The following is a 23052-nucleotide window of genomic DNA, read 5'->3' on the forward strand; positions in this document are numbered from 1 at the left end:
AGACTCCAGAAAAAAGTTGGCTTTCTAAATGTAAATCTAATTCTATTTTCTCACCAAATGGCTGTCTGTATGGATGGTAGACATGGATGTCAAATGGCCTGTGTGTGGTGTTCACAAGAACAATCCTGTCTGCTCCATTGTATTTATTTCCCTTTTCGACAGTTCTTGTGTTCCAATCAGTCCAATATATCGTGTCTTCAAAAATTGTAATTGCAAATGGATGAGGTAAAGTCCCATCATATACCGTGTGACGATGATGTCCATCCAGGTCAGAGAACCTACACAAAGAAAAACATGTGCAAAACACAGTAAAAGCTACATAATCTTCTCATCTTTACTATATATGCTTACAGCATTTCATTGATGACCAGGACCAATGCTTAGTTAATGGCAGGATTACAGCTTCTTTAGTCCCATAATGGAGCACTATCCTCAGTGAATTCATTTAAAGATATGCAGAAAAGTAAAAGAGATTATATTAGGCAGTGAAATGGAACAAAAAAAATCCACTGAAAGGTAGAATCCTCCCACAGAAGTATACCAGTTTTGCATATTTGTTGTCTTACAACAAGTTAATTTTTTCCTTTTTTTGTTTTTTTGTCATACGGGAGAGCAGCCCAGATAATTCAGACTACCAATGATGGGACATTTAAGACAATATGCCTCCTATATTCCGAGGTTAGTGCCCCTTCTGATAAGGTATTTTTAATAGGATTTTGTATTTTTATTATGATCTTACTACAGAGGGAAATTATGAAATATAAGAGACAGAGCGGTAGAGAGAGAGCGAGAGCAGTCCGAAAAGACAGTGATGCAGAGAGAGACCCAGACCAAGAGATTTACAATTCATTAATTAATTTCTACACTTCAGTGTAGAAAAGGCCTGGTTCAGGTTGTGCAACCCAGCATAGATGAAGTGGCATATTCCAGTATAGACTGTGAATTTTATTACTTCCATTTTTCATAAAAATGCAGACTACTTTTAGAGGGGCCTAGGACATATACAGGCATTATGCTACTGCAGCATCTAATGATTCATACCACCCACAGCTCTGGTTTCCTATAAAAAGTCAGTGGAGAGAAGTAAATATGGTGCTCATAGCATCTATAAATGCTACCACTGAAATCCATTATGAACAATTATTCAGTTTTTTAATTCTTCTCTGTGTACGTACTCAATGTAATTTAGATGAGCATCTGCCCAGTAGAGCTTGTCGTTGGTGTAGTCTATAGTGAGTCCATTGGGCCATTCTAACTTGGTAGAGATAATCACCGTCTTGTCTTTGCCATCCATGCCCACTCTTCCAATATAGGCTCGATCCGCCCAGTCTGTCCAGTAAACCTGTCTGTTCAAATGAATGGTTTTAGTTAGGACTGTGCTAAAAATACACTTAAATAAATATTAGAAGATGCATCTTGAATATATGTTTCCCACAGTAAAACTAAAGCAGAGACTGAGGAAGATGAGAAAAAGATTAATATATTTGCATATTACTTTAACTAGTAGCGCAGACAAGTAGTTGTATGCTACCACAATCATCTTCAAAGAATTCAACTGGTAGATGCACTGTCCATCAAACTACATGTATTTCTATCAACCTTTTTAATCTTTCCATCCAAATTTCCTTGGCCCTATGGGACCAAATTCCACTTTCAATGGTGTCCGACAGCCCTGCATATATACCTATGAAAGGCAAGGTGCTGTTTTTCTTAAGTTACAGCTAAGATCTAACACCACACAAATGTAAGTGCAGAGAGCCAACATTTTCTTTAGATTTTCAGAATCATCACAAGATTATTCACAAAAGGAAGAAAAAGTGCTCTTGAAATTTCATACCCATATTTTGGATGAACAACAATTGCTCTGGGGTACTGAAAGCAGAAAGTGTTATTGACATCCACACACCGATCCACCAGTTTTTTCCGGAATCTTCCATCCAGTTCAGCAACATAGAGACAATCTTTGTAGGCATCCACCCAGTACAGTTTTCTGAAATTTGTAGAGTAAGTTTACATACTCCTATTTATTTGGTTTATTTTACTTCAGAGCTTTTTTTTTTTCCTAGAAGCAATATATCCACCATAAAGAACATGCACACTGTTCTGACATCTCTTCTAGACCACGCTCCAACTAGAGCAAAGAGGAAGAGGAAAGCAGATCTGTAGAGCAGTGGATCGTGACCAGGGCTGCAAAGTATTGGAGAGAATCATCATCTCTTCCACGCTGTCTCCTCTCATCAGATCAAACGGGTAAAACAGTTGCCAGGTTCTCCTTTGAAAGCTGCTAACTTTTGAAATTTGATAGCCAAATTTAAGCTTCACTTAGAGTTTTCTAGGATTCCTATTACTTTGCCTAGAATTATCCACAGCTGTAATTAAAGCAAACATGCCAAAACCTGCTGAAAGAGACAATCTCTGCCTAAACTGCCCTGACCAGTGCCTTTCCCACCCGGGGGGAGTGGAAAGGTTGCCTCCCCTAACCTGCAGCTTCTGTCTTCCTTCAGGCCTCCCTCTGTACTGAAAGCGACTGGAACAACTCATCTATCATCATGTATCTTCCTGCAGCCTCTCTGAAACACCTCAACAAAACCTATTTGGAGATATAACTGATGAGAACTGAACTAATTCAGCACCTGTATTAACAGTGGAGCAGTAGGACCACTTGGGCTAAAAATACCTTTTTCTTTCTCACATTTCCATGAATTGCAAACCATTTGGGAATGCTAGGAACTTTAATTAGCATTAGCTTTAGAGACAAAGAGATTCAAAAATAAAAACAACAATAACATAATAATAAATAATAATAATAAAAATGACTATAAAAACAACTATATACACATATTCATACACAGTCTCATATACAGTCCAAATAAGACTTTTTGAGCCAGTCTCATTATTTGGAAAGTCTAATCCATGATGTTTGAACTTTTCATGTTGATAGTAATTTACTCAAAAAAAAAATAAAATAAAATAAAGCAAAACCTTATGAAATGCCACCAAGAACACTCTCAGAAAGGGCACTGCATAAGGATAGAATCTCTGTGGGAATAAATCAAACTACTTTATGACACAGGCAACTAAAAAATGACCAAAATGCAAATGCTTTCCAATTACCTAATCCCTACCCTGCCATCCTTACACAAAGCAAGCTTACAGCAGTCAAAGATCCTTCTTTCAAGAGCAAAAGAAAGATGCTCTTCACATTGGTACAGAAGCTAAATTCCATAACTCTTGTTACCAGCTTCACTAGACTCTAGTTACATGGTGTGGCATACTATTTACATGCAGAGTGAGGCCTGAACCCCAACCCCAGCTAGTGCTACCAGAAGAAGAAAGAGACTAAGCTCAGAATCCCTACCCCACTGTCACAAGCAATCCTCTCATCAGCCTGCTTGGCTAGTCCTAATCAATGACAGTTTCCTAAGAAGTATCTCCCAGGAGTCATATGCACAACATTATCATTGGTCAAACAGTAACTCAGATATAAGCTCTCTATAATAGATATGAGAGCCTTATAACCAGAAGTTTTATACAATGCATTAGAAGCTGATAAACTTTTACAGAGTAGTTCTATACTATTGTACTCACAATCCAAAGCTATTCTAATGCTCTTCAGGAGTTTCATATGAAGGAGGAGAAAGACTCTAAGATAAATTCCCTCACAAATCATTTCCTTAATAGGCCAGAAGGAAAGAAAGAGTATTTTCTTACCTGCCAACCCAGTCAACAGCGATACCTTCCCCGCTGGGCACATCATCACTTATCACTGCCTCCTTATTTGTTCCGTTTAGGAACATTCGTTCAATGACCTTCCTCCCCACATCAATCCAGTACAACCTTTTTTCCACCCTGTCAAAGTCCAGTGCCACCACATTTCTCAGTCCTTGCAAAATGAGAGAGTAAGACTGGCCATCTGCTGTGAGATTTCTCAGATAGTAACGGTTGCTAAAAATAAGGTATGGGGAGATATTACTATTTTGTCGGCAACTTTTTCCATCAGGCTCCCGGATATAGCCTGGGGCACACTTACAGATGTAGGAGCCAGCTGTGTTCTCACAAATCTGGCTACATACTGATGGAGTTTCATTGCACTCATCTATATCATCACAAGTCCGTTTATCAGACATAAGTTTGTATCCAGGATGGCAAGAACAGTAGAAACTTGTCTGGGTGTCTGTGCAGTCATGATCACACCCACTGATTGAAGGGTCACTGCATTCATTTACACCTGCGAAAGAAAAAGGAATTCTGTTCAAGGAATTCGCATACTGAGAAAATAGTAGTGATTACCCAGTGTATTCTCCCTCCCTCTCCTTTCCTCCAAATACAAATCTGGGCGGGATGTAACAGAGGAACATGTCAACCAACCTAAACTATTCCTGCTTCTTTGAGGTCTGCCACCAAACTAACTGAATGCAAAATATACACTTATAAATTGTACATTTTGTAAATGTAAATGTAAAGGTAATACACAACAAGGTATAATATTGTAAATATTTACATTTTATATAATTAACTAGTTTTCATGGCTTGTTAAAATAATATATAATTAATATGATTTAATTAAAATGAAAGATTAGATATATACATTTCTTATAATCCTAAGACACCTTGGATAGAATACGTATCACTATAATTAAGCAATTGTCTTAGAAGTTCTTTTTTAAAAAGCTGCCTAAGTATTTTTAATGGAATAAGACTATCCAAATAAATCTACACATACCACATCCTTTTTCATCGCTATTATCTAAGCAATCATCCAACCGATTGCAGACTTTAACTATTTCAATGCAGTTTCCATTGTCACATTTAAAATGATGGGGAGAGCAAGTTGCTTCTGGTGTACTACAGAGATGTTCCAGTTCATCAGATTCATCACCACAGTCATTATCCCCATCACAGACGTAGGCCTTGGAAACGCAGCGTCCATTCTGACAGGTAAATTGGTGCTGTTGACAAGCTTCATAGATGCATCCCCTTTCATCACTGCTGTCACCACAGTCATTCCGTCTGTCACATCTGAAGAAGAACGAATACTTCATTCGATTTTAAGAAAACAGTGACTATAGGGCAGATTGATACACTCACTCTCCTGGTTTCCAAAGGAGCTCCAGTAGGACAGACTTTCAAAAATCAGGCCTGTATTATACACGGTCTGATCTTGAGTCTTCTGCTTCTATTCCCTGTATCCATTACTGAAAAGAAACCTAATATATCTGCACAATCAATCAGAAAAACTGATCAGAATCACCTCAAGACATGGTACTGGACCCCCCAAAATTATTAAAAGTCAGCAATGAGCACAGAGATAGTAACACACAAAAAGCATTTTCAAGTTAAAACTGACACAGGAACATAAAGCAGACAAATAATATCACATGTAAACCTATTCAACAACTAACTAGTGCAAAAAAACTAAGTTGAATTACTTCCTTTACTTTCAGCAAATTTTGAGGATTTTTTGTAGTAGCTTAAGTATTTACAAACCTGTATGTGTTCCGGATACACAAGCCATTATTACAAGTGAACTCATTTTCTGTACAAGATCTTCGTGTGCAGTTCTGGTGTTCATCAAAAGCATCACTGCAGTCAGCGTCACCGTCACAGACCCATGCCCGAGGAATGCACCTCCTGAGCGGGGGCCGATTATTGGCACACGTGAACTCCGCTGCTGTGCAGTTGCGGTTTGCTGAAACAAGGCATGTTTGCGGAGTCAGCAAGTTGTACTCCACGTATATTACACCTCCCTACCTACACCCCACGCCCAGCCTTAATATCGTATATATCCTCTGCTCCACATGCAGAAACATACACCACTGTACTCTCTCATATACAAAAGTCATACTAATTCTCATTAATATTCAGTCAGGCATTGCTCTTCATGGAAGTTGTCTGTCAGTTAAAACATTTCAGGATTCCTTAGGTAATGCTGGCATGTGCAGAATGCTGGATCTTGTCGGATTCGCAGTATAAGCTTCCAATGTACCAGGCCAGATTTTCTGGCAGCTGAATGGAAATTAGCTCTAGGTTGTCCAGTCACCACTTTCTTTGAAGTATTTTGTGCTTCAAGGAGCAAACAAAGGGAGCACCACTGAACTGAAATAGGACAAAGACTGCAAGTGTATCCAACCACTGTTGAAGGAATAAAGAAGCAAGCCTGATGGCTTGCTGGACCTTCTTTCCTTTGCTCACCCTCTGAACAGCCTTGCTCTTTTGGGATATTAACATGCACAAAAAGTAGCATCTGGTGATTAGTAAACCTCAGACTGCTGAAGGTGCTTTTGTTGCCCAGATCGTACAAACAAAACAGGTTATTTACATTTCCATTCCAACTCATCAATTCAAAGATGAGCACCTAAAAAATTAAAACAGTTTCTCATTTTTTTAAACCAGCAAAATGTAAAATTTTTGTTCAATATAATGAAGCTGAAGACATAGGAAGAGTATACCTCATGTTTAATGTGCACCTTTACGTATACAAAAATTGTCAGAGAATTTAGAGAAAATGCCTGCAGGGTGAGCAGAGAAGATGAAGTATCTATTTGGATTAGACACTTACCACAATTGTGTCTTTGATCCTCATCACTCATATCCCCACAGTCATTATCTCCATCACAGATCCACGTTGCTGGGATACATCTGCCATCATCACACCTGAACTGGTCGCTTGAACAAGTCCGCACTTGAGGCACTTAAAAATGAACACAGTAACTCTGCTTGTTAAATTAACTTGCACTGCCACGATAATCTACTGCGGAAGGTATTTTAGGGAGAAGCTTATGGTACTGAAATGTAGAATGGAAGCTTAAGTGTAAGAGACTGAATGAAATACATGTTGATATACGGAGAACAGCTCCTGTTAATTGCCTAGTCTCCCGCTGGGTCAACTACACTAACAGTCGCTACAAATAGTGTACTGTTTGGATTATCAAGCAGTCAATCTTGTTATACTTCAAAGTAGCTTGCTCAAGAAACCTGAGACCAGAAAACCAAAATATGAAGACAGGATTAAATCTAACATGAATACAACAGTCAGTACATAATGACCCTGATTTAACTATTATTTACAAACTGAGGATCTAAAGTTGATATAAGCTGCAATATATCTTAAGCTAGAAAGTGAAACTCCAGTAATGTACAGAGTGAGCTATCAGTCCTGTTTAAATCATATAAAAAAACGTTTTGCCTTGTGTTATGCCAATTTTTACAGAGAGGAAAACAACGATGTTATAACATCAATTCCCAATGATTTCAGTTAGCCTGTTTTCTCTCTCCATGGAGATTACTCTATTTCTCACTTGTTTCCTTCTTCCTCTGCTTATTACTAGCAGTATTGACCGTGTGTACAGGATTTGCTTACTGTAATCCCGGGATTTCCCATCTCATATTATGTTAAACATGTTCCTCTGCATCCTACATCCCTTTTTTCCTATATGCTATATTGCACCACCACTTCCTGCACAGCATGACATACAGTTTCACCTCCAAAACAGTACCCCAATACTTGCCACTTCTCATCAGTTGATTCACCATTGCTACAGTTTTATAAAGACACAGGAGGTTTTACATCAAGAGTAATCAATTGTGGCAGTTAAAAGGATTCATATTCCACACAGAACCTGTAAGTAAAGTTACTGACTCGGATTACTCAGCAACTTAAATTAAAGTCATTTAATAAACTGCAGAAAAACACTGTAGTTTCCATCTACACTGGATCTAAGCTATTACCTACAAAAGGAACTATTGATTTCCCATAGCCCATTTTGTTTTTCTGCATACACATTTTTTGAGCATACACTTACCACAAGAGACAGGTTCATCAGAGCCATCAGCACAGTCTATTCCTTGATCACAGTACCAATGAGCAGGAATACAACGTCCCGACGTACAGCGAAACTCACTATTTGTGCAAGTCAGTGAGACTGGAAGAAAAAATCTATGTATGACTTCTTTCTTTCTGTTACCCTTCCAACTTGTTTTAAGTTGCTTTTGAATCCATGTTACGCAAAAATATTACAGACCCCAAAAAAGAAAGAGAAAAAAATATGCTAGGAAGGATGTCTTTCCATTGCCTATCTGCAAAGAGCTCTTTGTACAAATTAGCTTGATTTTTCTATGCAACAATGAACCTAATTCTCTTCTTAGTTATATGCATCAACTTATAAGAGGACAGAATTTGCCATGGAAATAAGATTGCACACAGCAATTATAAATATGCTCTACATTTATATTTGAGACTTGTGCACAGGTAACTGAACACAGTCCAGCATCCTCATTTCTCCAGTGTCCTAATCAGGCAGCAGGAGACTTTTTGCTTCAGAAATAATCAAAAGGGAAAAGTAAGTAACATCTCACGGCAGATACTGCTTTCCTTGTTCTCCCACTATTTTTCCTTGACTTGCAGGTAGGAATCTTTTCTTAATGCCAGTGAAGAACAGACTGTAACACTGAATAGTTTCAGCCAAGCACTGTGCAAATACTTCTTGTGCATGCTGGCAGAGCCCTTTGTACCTGGTATGTATACTGGGCTTCATAATTACTTCAGTAATTACTGATATTTTCCTGTACCATGTAATGCTTCCAAGATCCCAAAAAGGACCTAGTCTGGCATCTTGATTGCTCTTATATGTGTCATTAATGATGAACAGTAACATGCTTGCTTAGTAAGATCTTTGGGCTTCCTTCAATCCCCATCCTCCCTTTCTCTCTCTTTCCCTTCACTTCTCAATTTAAGTTTCAGTTATCCCAGTGCTACTAGGGACTTAAACTGTGGAAAGGACAACGTACACCTTTCATGAGTAGCACACGACTCACTATGTATATACAGCAACATTTTCTTTGACACATAGAGGTAAATGCACAAAGTGGCCACATTCAGGTACAAAAAACTGAATTTGTATTTTATAAAGATTATGGCATAGTTACTTCAAGGGAGGTAACTTCAAGAAAATTAGTGCAAGTAAAAGTAATCTGATCAGGCAGCACTAGAAGTAAATCACTGTCTATAAATATCTGTTACATTTTATAAATTGATCCAAGACACTTTCACATGGGACAGGCACTGCCAAAAAAAAAAAAAAAAAAAAAAGAAAAGAAAAAAGGAAAAAAAAAAAAAGCATGCACTAGTAAGGAATGCTATTTTGTAATTAAGACTGATAAGAAAACTAGATGTTTTTGTACACTAATTAGAAGCTACAATGAAAGATGAAATATATGCTATAGTATATATAGCCATATGAAAGAGCTAAAGGAAACTACATTTCAGCGTGTATATAACTTCATTTGATCATAGGAAAAAATAATCTAGTTTTAAACTTCCAGAAACAGCAATTCACAATAACACTTCACACTTCCAATAACCTCATAAAAACATAAAAGGTATAGATCAGAATGAGCAAAAGGAATAATCTCTCAAATAGTAAATAAAAATGCTGCAAAAAATAATGCTTATTTTTAATACATAAAAACATAATTTAGATCAATAAGAGGTAACAGTACAGTGTATATATCTTACAAATTCACAGTATCACCAAAGGGCAGACGTTCTCAGAACACTCAAGGTTATGGTGAAGGCAAGGAGCAGCAGAATAAATGACTGAAGTGCAGGAAGGTAACGAAGGACTTACTAACTTACCACAGTGAGTAGGGCTCTCATCACTCATATCTCCACAGTCATTATCACCATCGCACAAATATGTTCGAGGTATGCAAATGTTTGTGCTTTGACATTTTGTAAAACCAGATTGACAAGTACGCTCCGCTTTAAGAAGGCGGGGAAAAAGGAAAAAAAAAAAAAGCAAAATTTATTAAGAGTTGCTTTTTTAAAAAATATTACTAAGCTGTATCTCATTGAAAGATACATAATACTGTTAACAAGAGTCCCATCTGTTGCAATTCCAATTACATTTTTTAGTCATATATGCTTCAGGTATCCAACTGCCAATGATTCATTGTCAGTTGCACCCAAAGGGGACCAAGAGGCTTTAAAATCTGCAGATGTTCTCCTCCAATTGAAAAAAAAAATGCACATTAAAAGCAAAGTAGAATGCTGTGCGTTTTCCTTGCCATTTCCTCTTCAGCAGTGGATAAACCTGTGTTTCCTTGGAAAATGGAAATGTGAATGAAAATGAAATCCATGAATACATGATGATAATGAAAATGATAATGAAATACAAACCATTTTCCTCTCATTTCTTTTCAAATGCTATAATGTATTCTTATTGTTCATGCTATATGGAAATTGGAATTAGGTAATCACTCTCATTGGCATAAATGCTGACAAAAACATGACTGAAGAAATACATGACAATACTGGGGGGTGAATGAATGTAAACTGACATGTATTCATACTGTAATGCCTGCTTTTGCAACAAACTGGTACTGTGTGAATTGGCAGATCAACTATAAATGACTAAGATGAGGAATTCTACTAATCTGAATTTCACTGAGTATAAAAAAACAAAGTAGTAAATCACAAGTCATAAATATATTTCAAAAAAATCAGTGTGTATACAGAAAATGTAAAAAGTGATCTCTCAAATCATTTTCATCACTACTTCCTTAACTCCAGCTATAAATTTTCCATTGAAGTACTTAATACTGGTGGCAAACACATAATTAGCTTAAGTACATTAGTAATCAATATTGAATTAATCACAGTTTATATTTTTAAGAAAACTAACGTATCTCATGTTTTACTGATAACTTTCAAGATGTAGAGGAATATAACTTAAATGAAACAAAATACAAACTATGTCTGTAAAAGAATCACAGTACTCACTCCTGATGATGAAAATCAACATAATTAATATAGTATGATACAAAATTTACAATAAAAATCCACTGTCAAACTCAAGGCAAATTCTGCAAAAATATAAACTGCACATTGAATTCACCTGAAATAATATTGTTGACGTCAATAGGATTACTCACAATACCTAACATTAAGCACTGCATTAGTACTTGTTGGGTCAAGGCAGGCTATTTAAAGTAATAGTTACTATGTAAAACATCACATTACTCAGGGGTATCTTTTAACAATTTAGTCTGCTTCAAGATAATAGAAAGCCAAATATGTAATGTAAACAAATAACCTTTTATCCTCTTTACTGATTGTGTCATAATTCTTCACAACCCCCCAAAAAATTTGTTGCTTCTTTGGTCTAAGGAGTCTGATTCAAATATACAAGAGCTAATTAGGATGAACTTACGGCAATTTCTCTCATCAGACGTGCCATTATCATAACAGTTGTTTACACCATTGCAGACATACTGTAGAGATATACACCTTCCATTATTGCAAGTAAATTCTGTGTGGGAGTCACAGGTTCGGAACAGGCAGCCAGTCTCATCACTGTTGTCTCCACAGTCATTGTAGTGATCACAGCGGTAATGATAGGGTACACATCGCCCATTGCTACAGGTAAAAGCTGTTGGCTGACATGTATGAAAAGCTGCAGAAGATAAAAAAGCAGCAGCAAATACATAGATAAAAATGTAATTTCAGTTTTCTGACAAAGCAGCAAGCAAAATCACAATACTTCTCTTTTTACCTGCCAGGGTAAACACAGCAGCAAAACGGACTGCATGAAAAGTGAAACACACACTTGAATTAAACAAAGTAGAAATTGGATACGAGTGATAAAGTCAAAACTAAAGCTCTTCTAGATTCTACAACAAATCAGTTGCCATGCAGATGTAAAACAAATTCTGAGAGCAACCAAGGGGTTATTTCTGATCTAAAGCCACATGATGCATGATCATAAAGCCATAAAAAAGATACTGAATATAGTATAGACAGGACAGAAACTACATCACTTTCTCATGTGTTAAATGCTTACCACACACATTCTCTAGTTCATCACTGCCATCACCACAATCATTGTCATTGTCGCATTTCCACCGCTCTGAGATACACTGCCCGTTAAGGCATGTGAAGAAACCAGCATCACACCTGGTACCATTATCCACAATACAGTGCTTGTTATTATTGGCTAAATACCAGCGACCTTCAGAGGGGCATTGACATTCTGCACCAGCTGGACCTAAATTTATGTTTGACAGCAAACAACAGAAAATCCACGCACATTTAATATTGATGCTTTAGATAGGCTCCTATGAAACTGTTCACAGCTATAACACTGAGAAATGCACTGAAATTCTTGTAACTTCTGTAAGATCTACCTGCTTAGATAGAAATATAGGTATTGAGCCAAATTTTTACCTCAGTTAAAGTATATGCAAAGCCCTTAAAATCTAGGAGGGTTACTCCAGAGTCCAATAGAGGAATTGAGATCAGAACTTGGAGCATCTGAACTTTTGCTTGCTATCCAAATACTTCCTGGGTGGCAGACAGACAGCATTTGATGCTTTCAATATCAGAGCTGTATTAGATGAGTCTTTAGCCTCAAAATTAAAAAAAAAATTCAAAACTTCCATGCACTATACTAACTGATCTTCTCAAAGTCAATGAGAAATCAAGTTGTTTTAAGGTGAGATAGGTTTTTAAAGGCATTTAAGACACTAAACATGAAAACAGCTCATGAATGGGATTTTCCAAAGTCAAGGCTCCTAAATCCCAGAAACCCACACCACACTAATCAGCCAGGTGTAGGTATGCTTTTTTGGGGAACACTGCATTCTAGTTTCCTGGTTATCTAGATTAATGACCTGTTGCAACACTTTGTTCCCTCCTTGCAGGTGCACTTAGGTCTTAAGCTACAGAATGGATAATTAGTTCTCACCACAAAGACATAAGTTAGAATCTCAGGAAAAGTATTTTTGTTTAAAATAAAGAAATCCATGATTTTTATTTGTGAAGATTCTCAAATACAACTTCTGGTATGTTGGCCAAAGTACCGTGACCATGAACAGTAATCATTTTCATTGTATTATATTAAACATTAATAAACACTATATCATCAACAATAAGTATGTATTTATATTAACACAACTAGTATAAATACATAATCACTACTAATAATAGCTGTACTATATAGTAAATATTAGAAATATTAACATTTATAATAAATATTAACATTTAATAAAGATAATTATATACATAATAAATATTAAGCACATGTGTGTGTATGTGTGTGTATATATATATATATGTAAAATGTTTTAATAAATATTTCTGCTATGCCCATGTGACTATACACTGTTATACTATGAGTTCTAATACAGGTAACACTAACTGCTTACAGACATCAAGTATAATAGCTTACCTGGTGCACAGATGTGACTGCAACCACCATTGAACTGGTTGCAAGGATTGGTACACTGCTGCTGCTTACTCTTTGCCCAAACATGAATATCCATTGGTCTCTGTGGCAGATTCATGATCATTACAATCTGATCTGAACCATCATACTTATTAGCTCGGTAAATGCTTCGTGTGTTCCAGTCTGTCCAATAAATGTGCTGATCAAACAATGTCATTGCAAATGGATGCAGAGCAGTGCTAACAATTATCTCACGGTTTGTACCAGTAAGTGTGCATCGCTCAATCTTCTGCCTAAAATAATGAAGATATGATGACAAATTTTCCTGTCTTTTAAGAGGACTATTAAAAAGTCTTTTAACTTTTATATAACAATGCCTGATTAGTCAGTAATGTTCATCAGTTTCACAGTGTAGGGTGCTGTTATCCCATACTTGCCAGCAGTAAGGCAAAGCAGCAATTCTGCAATACTGACACAATAATGTACCATAAGTAATCAGTTTATAGACTGAAATGTTTGAACAACTACTTTGAGAGCTAAAATGAATTCTAAATTTCATAAAAGAGTATACTGTTGGAATGGATGTGACATTAATGACTTCTTGTACAGGAGAAAAATAGGCTCATGAAATAGAAAATGTTTTCATCTCATTTTATCTTATGTAGACCCAAATTCACAAAACTAGGAAATACAAGCAAATTCCAGAGATTATAAATATGCACTTTTTGCTAGTTCTCGCATATAAGTACAGAAGAGGGGGGAAGAGTTCTGTAATACATAACATGCTTATATATAATAAACACATATTTCTTCCCAGCTGATCTTCCAGTTCTGATTCTACCTTACAAATAGTATTTGCAATCACAAACAAAACTCCAGGAAACATGGTCTCAAAGCTCTTCAGAAATTCAGGTCTCCAACATCAAGTTCTGTGATAGCCATGTTCCTGATTTGTGTGGCCCACTCTTTACTCGCCACAGACCATGCTACCAACTTAGGATCACCTTGTCACTGGCTGTCCCCTTCAGCCATTACCCTAAGGACCACTTCAGCAAAGGTCGGTGTAGGAACAGAAGATACGCTGACTCTAGGAGACTTAAAGTACAGTTATTTCTGAAAGTTGTTTTTAAGACCACAAGTGTTAGACACTCCTTTTACCCCACAGATTCCTATCAGAGATGGGCAGATGATAAAAGAATTAAGCATGACAGAAGAGAAAATGGAGGTTGTTCAAAGATTATTTGCAATAAGGATAACAAGTGAAGAATTTATCTAGTGATAGATACATTTTTTGAAAGAGAGACAAGGAGCTCTACAGAAAAGAAGCAGGACAAAGTTAAACGCTGAAAGCGAGGTGAAGTACCCATCAGCAAATTGGAGACACTAGAACAATATGAACATGGATAAAGGCTGCTCCTTGACTTCAGATCTCAAAATCTTGCTGATCAGACCAGTCACATTATAATGTTTGCACAGCAAGGCTGCCAACTGCTTACTGACAGAAAGAACAGATTTCAGTTTGTCTCTGCTCCTTCAAGTATGCCATCGTTCAGTTGTCCTGCCCTCAACTTTAAAGAGCAGATAAAGGTAGAGCAGCATGTATCCTTAGGAAGGCATAAAGCCTGAGGTGCTGGGGGTGTTTATGCAGTAACAATGGAATAGAAAAATACTCTAAGAAGTTGTGGTGCCTTTCACATACAAACACCTGAAAAGAAGCTAGTAAGAATCCCAGAACTGCTCTATACAGGATAAGGAAAAGGAAGCTTTGGGACTAAAGATGTCATACCCTGTGGGCTTTGTTTTTTATTTTTTTTTCCTCTTAGCATCTTCTTTCCCTGTTCATCTCAGAACAGCCAATACCTCTCATCTGAGAATTTAGAAATGTCTAACGTTGTTGCTGGACACAAGAGAAAGCTCCATCCCTCAGCTCAAGCCACTGAAGGAGTTCTCACAAAAACTCAGAAACACTCCAACAACAGCATTATCAGTAAGGGGAAAAAAAAGTCACTTGAACTTATTTTATCTATCCTCAAGGCAAATGTTTAAGTCTTTTCTAGAGACAGAATGCAATTATTACCAATTGTATTTCAGACATTACTATCAGTGTGGGCTGAATAAGAAGGAAAACAGCTAATAGAGAGAAAATAATCAGATAAAAAATTTCTTAGTCTGCTGAACAGCTCCCTTCCTATTAGTGATGACTAAGGAGAGAAAAAGCTACAATGCAGATAAGTAGCAGAAGAAGATATAGCAGAACTTTAATAATTACTACAATAAAATAATAATAAGAAAAGGATTTAATGAGAGAGAACAAAAGGTAATTTTCTACCAAGCTGTGCTTCTGCAAAGGAACAGAAGAAATGTGACATAACTTGAAGGTTAGGGTTCTGTCTGGTAGGCAACAGCAAGAATATCAAGGTAGATTCCATAGATGACAGGCATTAACCATGAACAATGAATGAGAAGAGATGTCCGCTGGGAATGTACGCTTATGAAAGTCCTGAGCTCAAAGTAAGTTGCTAGTGGATAGAAATGCCAGAAAGCACTGGACTAAACTTACCTGTAAAGCCACAAAACTTCTTATTCCACAGTAGTTCCACATCAATGTCAATACTACTTAGTGCTTATTTCTTGAAAAAAAGCCATTAAGTAATTTTTAACATTCTATAATACAAAGTATCAAATTATATTGATAAACAGAGGGAAGGGAAAGAAAGGAAAAATAAATAATGGATAAAAAGTAATCTGATATAAATCATCAAGCATGCTATTCGTACATACAGATTTGCATCAGCCCAGTACAGCTGCTGTTCTTCATAGTCCAGGGTAAGTCCATTTGGCCATACCAAATTGGTGCTCACAATAGGTATTCTGAAGTTTCCTCCAAGCGTAGCTCGCTCTATCTTTGCATTGGAACTCCAGTCAGTCCAGTACATGTACCTGCCAATAAGATGATTGCAAAGTTACATTTTTATCGAACAGAGCGCACAAAGCTCCCATCTGCTCCAGCAGGTATCTCCACCCTGGCCTCTCCCTTTGAGGTGAAGAAGGCAAAGGTAGGGGGAAAGAAATTCCTCTATTCTGACCTGATTTCACAAGGCGATTTCTAGCAGGGATAGCTGGACTCCACTAGAGTGAACTTCAGAAAAGTTTTTTAAGTGTATATGTGAGAATCCTGTAAAGTCAATTAATCCTTTTCTTATCTTTCTTAATTTGTAATACAGTGCAGTATCTGCCCACAGTCTCTCAGGGATGTTTTGATACTAAACACATAAATAGTTCTGAGGCATTCAGGAAGTACAAGAACAGAAGAAGGAAAAGATCATGCAAGACTAAACAGACAGATCTCTTTGCCCTGTCATCTGATCATCAAGATGCAATATTTTTGACAAATCCTTGGTTTAAACAAAAAACATTTTTTCTCCTCTAGGTAGCACAGCAAATGGAGGAGGTTACTTGACAAATACCTGCTTTGAAAATCATCTCATTTACCCCTATTATCTGGGTCCAGACTTCACTTAGTAGAGCCTCGCGTACTACACTACACTACACTAGGCCTATCAATTCTAGCTACCTCACACTATTTCAGATTGATTGTATATTTCTAACATACAATTTGTGTGTTGTCTCACATCGCACAAGGGCATAGGAATCAGTAAATCAGATTGTTCTCTCCAACTGCTAACACACTGAGATTTCTAACAGATCTGAGATTTCCAGTAAACCTCCTCTGTTTTTCCTTTAAAAACATTTTAGCACATACTTTAGCCCTGCTGTCTATATGGAAACAGCCCATTCTTCACCCACTTGATAACTTCATTGCCAGAGCTCAATATCAGAGAAACCTATTTTTAGTCTTCTCTGCCCACATTTTTAAACATTACTGTATAAATATTTCTGAAAAAGAGTGTATGGTTGCATTGTCAATCACTTTAGAAACTAAGAAAATGCCAGAATTGCTTGGTTCTAGCCCCTCTGCACCCTGCTCACACAGCTCTGGCACTAAGAGTTAGGGTACTGGTCACTCCTTGGTTCTCTTGCTGATGTCCAGTGCTGCTGGAACTACAACTGCAGAAAAAGTCCTGCAGAGCTGGATGCATGCCCAGCACAGAAAACCATTTCAGTTAACTTGACTGACAAACCAATTCTGTTAACGTCACTGACAAACTTAGGGGCTACTGAGCACATATAAACATGGAGTTTTCTCACAGTTAAACTAGCCACGTTTAAATCTTTTTTTTTAATGGAATAAGCAAATAGGATATCTTTGACAGCTGCTGGCTCAACTCACTAAATTTCAAGCTCTTGCTCCCAAAGGCTTCTAGTCCAAACATCTACACTCATTTAGAAATGCTCTAAAAATCTCAGAAGAAAATTCAAATCTCTGAGGCTCAGATCAACTCAGAAAATTAAGATTTACATCTCAGACAGCTATTTGCAGCTGAAATCTAGGGCTTAGAAAAAGGAAGCACCAGGCAGTCTTAATTAAATCCTAAACTACAGTCTTACCTGCAATCAAAATAAAGTATACAAAGTGCGATACATACCCTCTGCAGGGATCTAACACAACAGCTCTTGGTCGTGGAACCCGGGCAATCACTGTGCGATTAGAGCCATCCACAGCCATTGAGCTGATAGTCTGATTGAGGTAGTCACTGTAGTAAACTCTGTTATTGATCCAGTCAAAGGCTATGCCATCTGGAGTCCCCAGATCTTAGACACACATGCAAATACATACGCAAAAAGGTTCAGTATAGTACGGTTTCCTGAGATACTGTAACACTTTTTTCTCCTATTATAATGTGGCAGCTCCTAAGAGATTCTTCTTGAAGTGCCATTGGTATCAACACAAATTTGCCCATTTAAAATCTAAAGAACTAATACTTTGGACATAGTCAGTTTTGTGTGTGCAGCAGGGTTACAAATGGCCTTTTCCTCACACAGACCTAAGTACTGGTTGATATTCTTCAAGAAATGACACAAATCACCCCTCATTGCACCCCACGCATACAGAAGCACCAAATACAGCAGAGATGGATACAGAAGAGACATTCTCTTGTCCTCCTTTTGTATCTATCCTGGAAGGGGATCCAGCCAGTAGGACAAACAGGCTGTATCCTTGAACATAGTTCAGCAACAGAGAAGACTCAAGACATAGACTGTTCTGAGTTCATCCAGAGAAGGTGCAGTTTCACACTATCCTTAACAGTAAAGTATGCTGAAAGGTAAGGTGTCTATCTGTCCAGTGTACTCATACTATTTAACTAAACAATTATTAAGACCAATTACTGGCTTTCTCAAAACACAGTCTGTTGGTCTTTTCAGTCTCTCTCTCAGCTCTGCTTCACGTCACCTCTGATCCATCACTGAACTGGCTACCTTGCTCTCCTCTCTCATTTCACTCTGTTCTGAAGAGCTGCTCCTCCTGCAACATCCACAGGAATCTGATTGGCATCTAACAGCAATCTCAGGGAAACTGGAGATTGTCCATAATCATAATCATTCAAACATTTTAACAAACTAAAACACTGAAATAGCCAACATATCACAGGCACCCAAATTCTATATTAACACATCTAATTTTTCTTTTTATGCTCATGAAGTCGGAGTATCTTTTTGTATGGTACTTGCTGCAATCTGAGAACTATTGAAAATACTTAATAATATTTAAGTAGTTTTACACTTTCATTTCACTGCAATCAATGTGAAACAAGGATCTCAGAAAAGGAAAAAAAATAAATAGAAGAATAAAAAGAAGTATTTAATCAGATATCTTAATTAAACAGTCTACCTTGACTAATAGAATAAAAATATCTGCTGAGGTAGCAGGTAGGTGCTGCAGTCCAGTTTTCACAATATCCAATTACTTTGAATCATATTTCAGTGCACTTACCTGATGCAACTACTGTTGGAGTGCCAATTCCTGAGTAAATACTAATATAACTGATTTTTCCTGTTCCTGAAGGAGAACTCTGTGTAAAATATATTCGATTGTTTATGCTGTCGAAGTCTAGGGCCACTGCAGTCCTTAAAACATTGACTGTGCGAAAGGGGGGACTGTGATTTTCAGGATCCAGGTGGATGCTTCTGAGGGCATTCTCAAGGGCAAAAATCAAGTAATCATCTGTTGAAATAGAACATCTCTTGCCATCACTGCCTAGCGTTCCAAAGGCACAACCACATTTGGGTGTTTGTAAATCAGGCAGGGCAAAGCACAGATGGTAACAGCCTCCATTGTTCTCCAAACATGGATTGTTGTTGATGTCAAGGGGTGAACGTGACTGAAAATTATTGTTGTAAATGGTAACATCCCTTAGCCAATTTATATTGTCTCGTATAACAGTTGGCTGATCTGTATTGCCTGGCTCCTTGCTGGCTTGGAAGACTTTCTTCAGGTTCCTATCCACCCAGATCATGGAATTTCCAAAGACAGTGATACCATATGGAGTTGGATAGCGACTGCCGTAACGCACAATTTCAACATCACCACCATCAGGATGAATCCTTGCAATCATATCTAAGGAATCATCTACCCAGTAAATGTAACCATTGCTGTGATCTATGGCCAAACCACGAGGTGTGACAATGCCCTCAGACACAAGCACTGTTCTGTTGGTGCAGTCAAGAAACGCACGTTCAATCTTTGGATTCTGTCCATAATCTGCCCAGAACAGATACCTGTTTTTTGGGTCTACTACTATGTGTCTTGGCATGTCTATTGTAGTTTTAAGCAGAACACGTCGGTAAGTTGTGTTTAAACGCAAAACTTCAATGAAAGTCTCTGTCAGGAAAGCATTTGTAAAATAAATATTTCCTATATTTAAAAAGAAAACAACAAAACAAAGCAGAAAAACAAAAGTTAATCAACACCTGAGAAACATGAACTGACAGATTACTGAACATATAGCCATAACAAAATAAATAGCCATAAACATCTCAGTAGTTCAGAGCTTAATGTTCTTGCCTCCACATTCAGGGATTTGAAAAGGAAAAAAAAAAAAAAAAAGGCATTCACAATTAAAAAAATCGAATTAACTTGTAAATCCTCTCTGATTTCCAAGGTGAAAATCAGTCATATATGTTCAAAATTATATTAGTATTTTACATTAGCCATAGAGAGGTATTTTTTAGAATTTTTTAAATCTAAAATATTTAGCATCAATAATTTAGAGCTACCATTAGCATACCCTTCCATACTGCTATCCCTTCACCTTTTACACAGCTCTGAAATACGTATTATTGCACAGCATTGTATACAGTAACTAAACCTGTGCAGTCAGTGAGAAGGTATGAGACTTAGATAATTTTTCTAAAACTCATGTTTATAAGCTTACCAACCGAGGAACTTCTGCAAAATATATACACACATACAGACATATACACACATATTTTGTGTGTGCATGTATATATAAAGGTAGTAATGGCAATGATCAGCTACTAAGAGTTAATGAATAAACACTTTCTGAAGAGTTAGTACTGAATTAATCTATAATTTGTCTGCTTAAATGGGAATAGGAAGTGTAAATAGGAAAATTAAATTTCAAAGACAAAGTATTTCTTCCGTTTTGTTTACTTTTCAGTCTAATTTATAAGATGTCTACACAGTGATCTCAGAGTAGATGAAAGGTCCTTCTTTCATATCAAAAATGTCATCAAACAACTTTTGTGCACTCTTCTCTCCAGTACATGTTTTTCACTAAGTATGGTAGGTATACTGATGCACTCAACAGCTACTTTTAATGCATGGGCAAGAAAAGAACATAACTAAGACATGTATAAAAGCACTATCATGAAAGAAAAAGGCACTATACATGTATTCTGTTTAACATTTTATATCTAGGTCATATATCAAAACATAGACGAACTTTCATTCTTGTATGTACACATAAACTTAAGAGCCATTCATTAATTCCTCTTGTTTTAAAATCATTTCATAGAAGCACAATAAAAGTTAAAATCATATATGATTTCCCTTTGAAATAGTTCCACTTCCACTACAATCTGTTTATATTAATCTAAAAATTTTATAATGTGTAAAGACAAACACTTTCCAAAATTCAACTATGCTTACCTGCTACCCAGTCTATTGCAATGCCACGAATTCCATTTCGTCCTATTCCATTTGTAATAACATTTCTAAAATAAGAACCATCAGGTTTAATTTTACGTATTGCATTCTGAGAAGAAACTGTGCTGCTGAAGTCACACCAGTAGATGAAACCAGAAGGCATGTGAACATCCACGTGAAGTGCATTTCGTCCTACAATGTTTTGAAAAGTAATGGTTAATTATCTTATTAATAAACTAATTCATTAAAAATGTGGTATGTAGGTAAGAAATGACTTGAGATTCTACATATTCACGGTATAAAAATTATCATCAATTTATAATGTCACGGCATTTTCTCCTGTACAAGCATTTTCAGATAAAATTCTAATGGATACCATATTGCAGTGTTATAGCTCTAATGTGTGGTATTTTGAACACTATTAAGCTATTCAAGTTTTGATTTTAGTACACTGTAAAAGCTAAGTATCTACAGCTGTAAAAAAGAGGGTCTGACTTCCAAGAAGATAAGTATCACTAAATGCCACTGGCTTGTACAGATTTGTTACCTATATAGCGTTTACATAGCATTCATCCTATTTATCTTGCAGTGTTAAATACAATGCATTTGATAATTAATCAGCCAAGTATTAGATTGCTAAAAATTAGGAGTGATGAGATATTCTCCCACTATAATATTTGCGTACCTCTTCCTGCCAATGGTACCATGGCTTCAGAATGATCAGATGTCTCTAAACTAAATCCTTTAATTGCAGAAAGCATAGAAACAATTACAAAAGAACTGTACGGGGAACAGGTTCTGTTATCAGGATTTAGCTGAAAACCAGTAGCACAGGCACAGGAGAATAATCCACCAGGCAAAGGCAGGCAAAGCTGCTGACAAACTCCAATATTATTACTGCAGCCATTTGAGGAACCAGCAGAATCTGTGAAAGAAAGACATGGCTACACATAATATTTGATTCGTGTTTATCAGAAACCCTTGCACACATAAAACAAAATTCATATATTTGCATAGTATTATCAACTAAGTGGCAAAAATAAAGATTTTGTTGCACATTTTAGCAACTGTTAGTAATCAATTTGCTGGTTTCTTCTCATCTAAGATTAGCAAAGCCAAAAATAAGATAAAACTCAAACTTGACACTAACAGTAACAGAATTCATTATTCAGTCAATATTACATGGATAATTTTACAGTAAAACCACATATGCCAATAGATGTCTTAACTGAATGGTGGAACAACTCTTTAATAAAACCTGTTAAATACTTCTGATACTTTCTTAAAAGCCTTCCCCTAAAAGCCTTCCCCTATTCAAACAATCTGTTTTGAAACAGCATACATTCTGCCTCTGGTAATAGTTGGAGTTTTCACAAGTTGGATATCTTGAAATTCCTCTTTAGTAAACACTTACTGTCTCTGTAATAAACTCGCAGGCACTTGAGTCTTGGGACATTATCTCTCAGTACTACTTTGTTTGCTCCAGTGGACTTGTCAACTCGTTCAATGACTTCATAGTCTCGATCAGTATAGTATAGAAAGGTATCATACACAGCAATTCCCCACGGATGAGAAAGATGTACCACCAGAGTCACACGATTTGTACCATCCACGTTGCCTTTTTCAATCTAAGGAATCAGTTTAAAGCTCAACATTATATTTATTATAATAAAAGTTCAATGTTATAATACAAAATTAAAATACAGTATCTGGTAATAAAATCTTTTCATGTAAAAGGTTTTTATGTACCTTCCATAGGTA

At 36.7% G+C, this 23052-nt stretch overlaps 1 protein-coding gene across 1 annotated transcript in view; it reads right to left on the bottom strand.

Moving 5' to 3' along the window:
* LRP2 (LDL receptor related protein 2) overlaps positions 1–23052 on the bottom strand; it is a 125848-nt gene that overhangs the window by 31171 nt on the left and 71625 nt on the right. Inside the window, exons 36-53 of the mRNA XM_062578454.1 lie at positions 22706–22919; positions 21977–22216; positions 21295–21483; positions 19117–20037; positions 17771–17936; positions 16005–16163; positions 13227–13516; positions 11841–12044; positions 11211–11453; positions 9635–9760; positions 7803–7922; positions 6560–6691; positions 5488–5689; positions 4724–5019; positions 3712–4228; positions 1838–1990; positions 1176–1346; positions 55–278 (exon numbers count right to left, since the gene is read on the bottom strand). Of these exons, the coding sequence (XP_062434438.1) occupies positions 55–278; positions 1176–1346; positions 1838–1990; positions 3712–4228; positions 4724–5019; positions 5488–5689; positions 6560–6691; positions 7803–7922; positions 9635–9760; positions 11211–11453; positions 11841–12044; positions 13227–13516; positions 16005–16163; positions 17771–17936; positions 19117–20037; positions 21295–21483; positions 21977–22216; positions 22706–22919 (4567 nt within the window). The remainder of the gene's footprint in view (positions 1–54; positions 279–1175; positions 1347–1837; positions 1991–3711; positions 4229–4723; positions 5020–5487; positions 5690–6559; positions 6692–7802; positions 7923–9634; positions 9761–11210; positions 11454–11840; positions 12045–13226; positions 13517–16004; positions 16164–17770; positions 17937–19116; positions 20038–21294; positions 21484–21976; positions 22217–22705; positions 22920–23052) is intronic.

The sequence above is a fragment of the Rhea pennata genome, chromosome 6 (genome assembly GCF_028389875.1).
Source record: "Rhea pennata isolate bPtePen1 chromosome 6, bPtePen1.pri, whole genome shotgun sequence".
Lineage (NCBI taxonomy): Eukaryota > Metazoa > Chordata > Aves > Rheiformes > Rheidae > Rhea > Rhea pennata.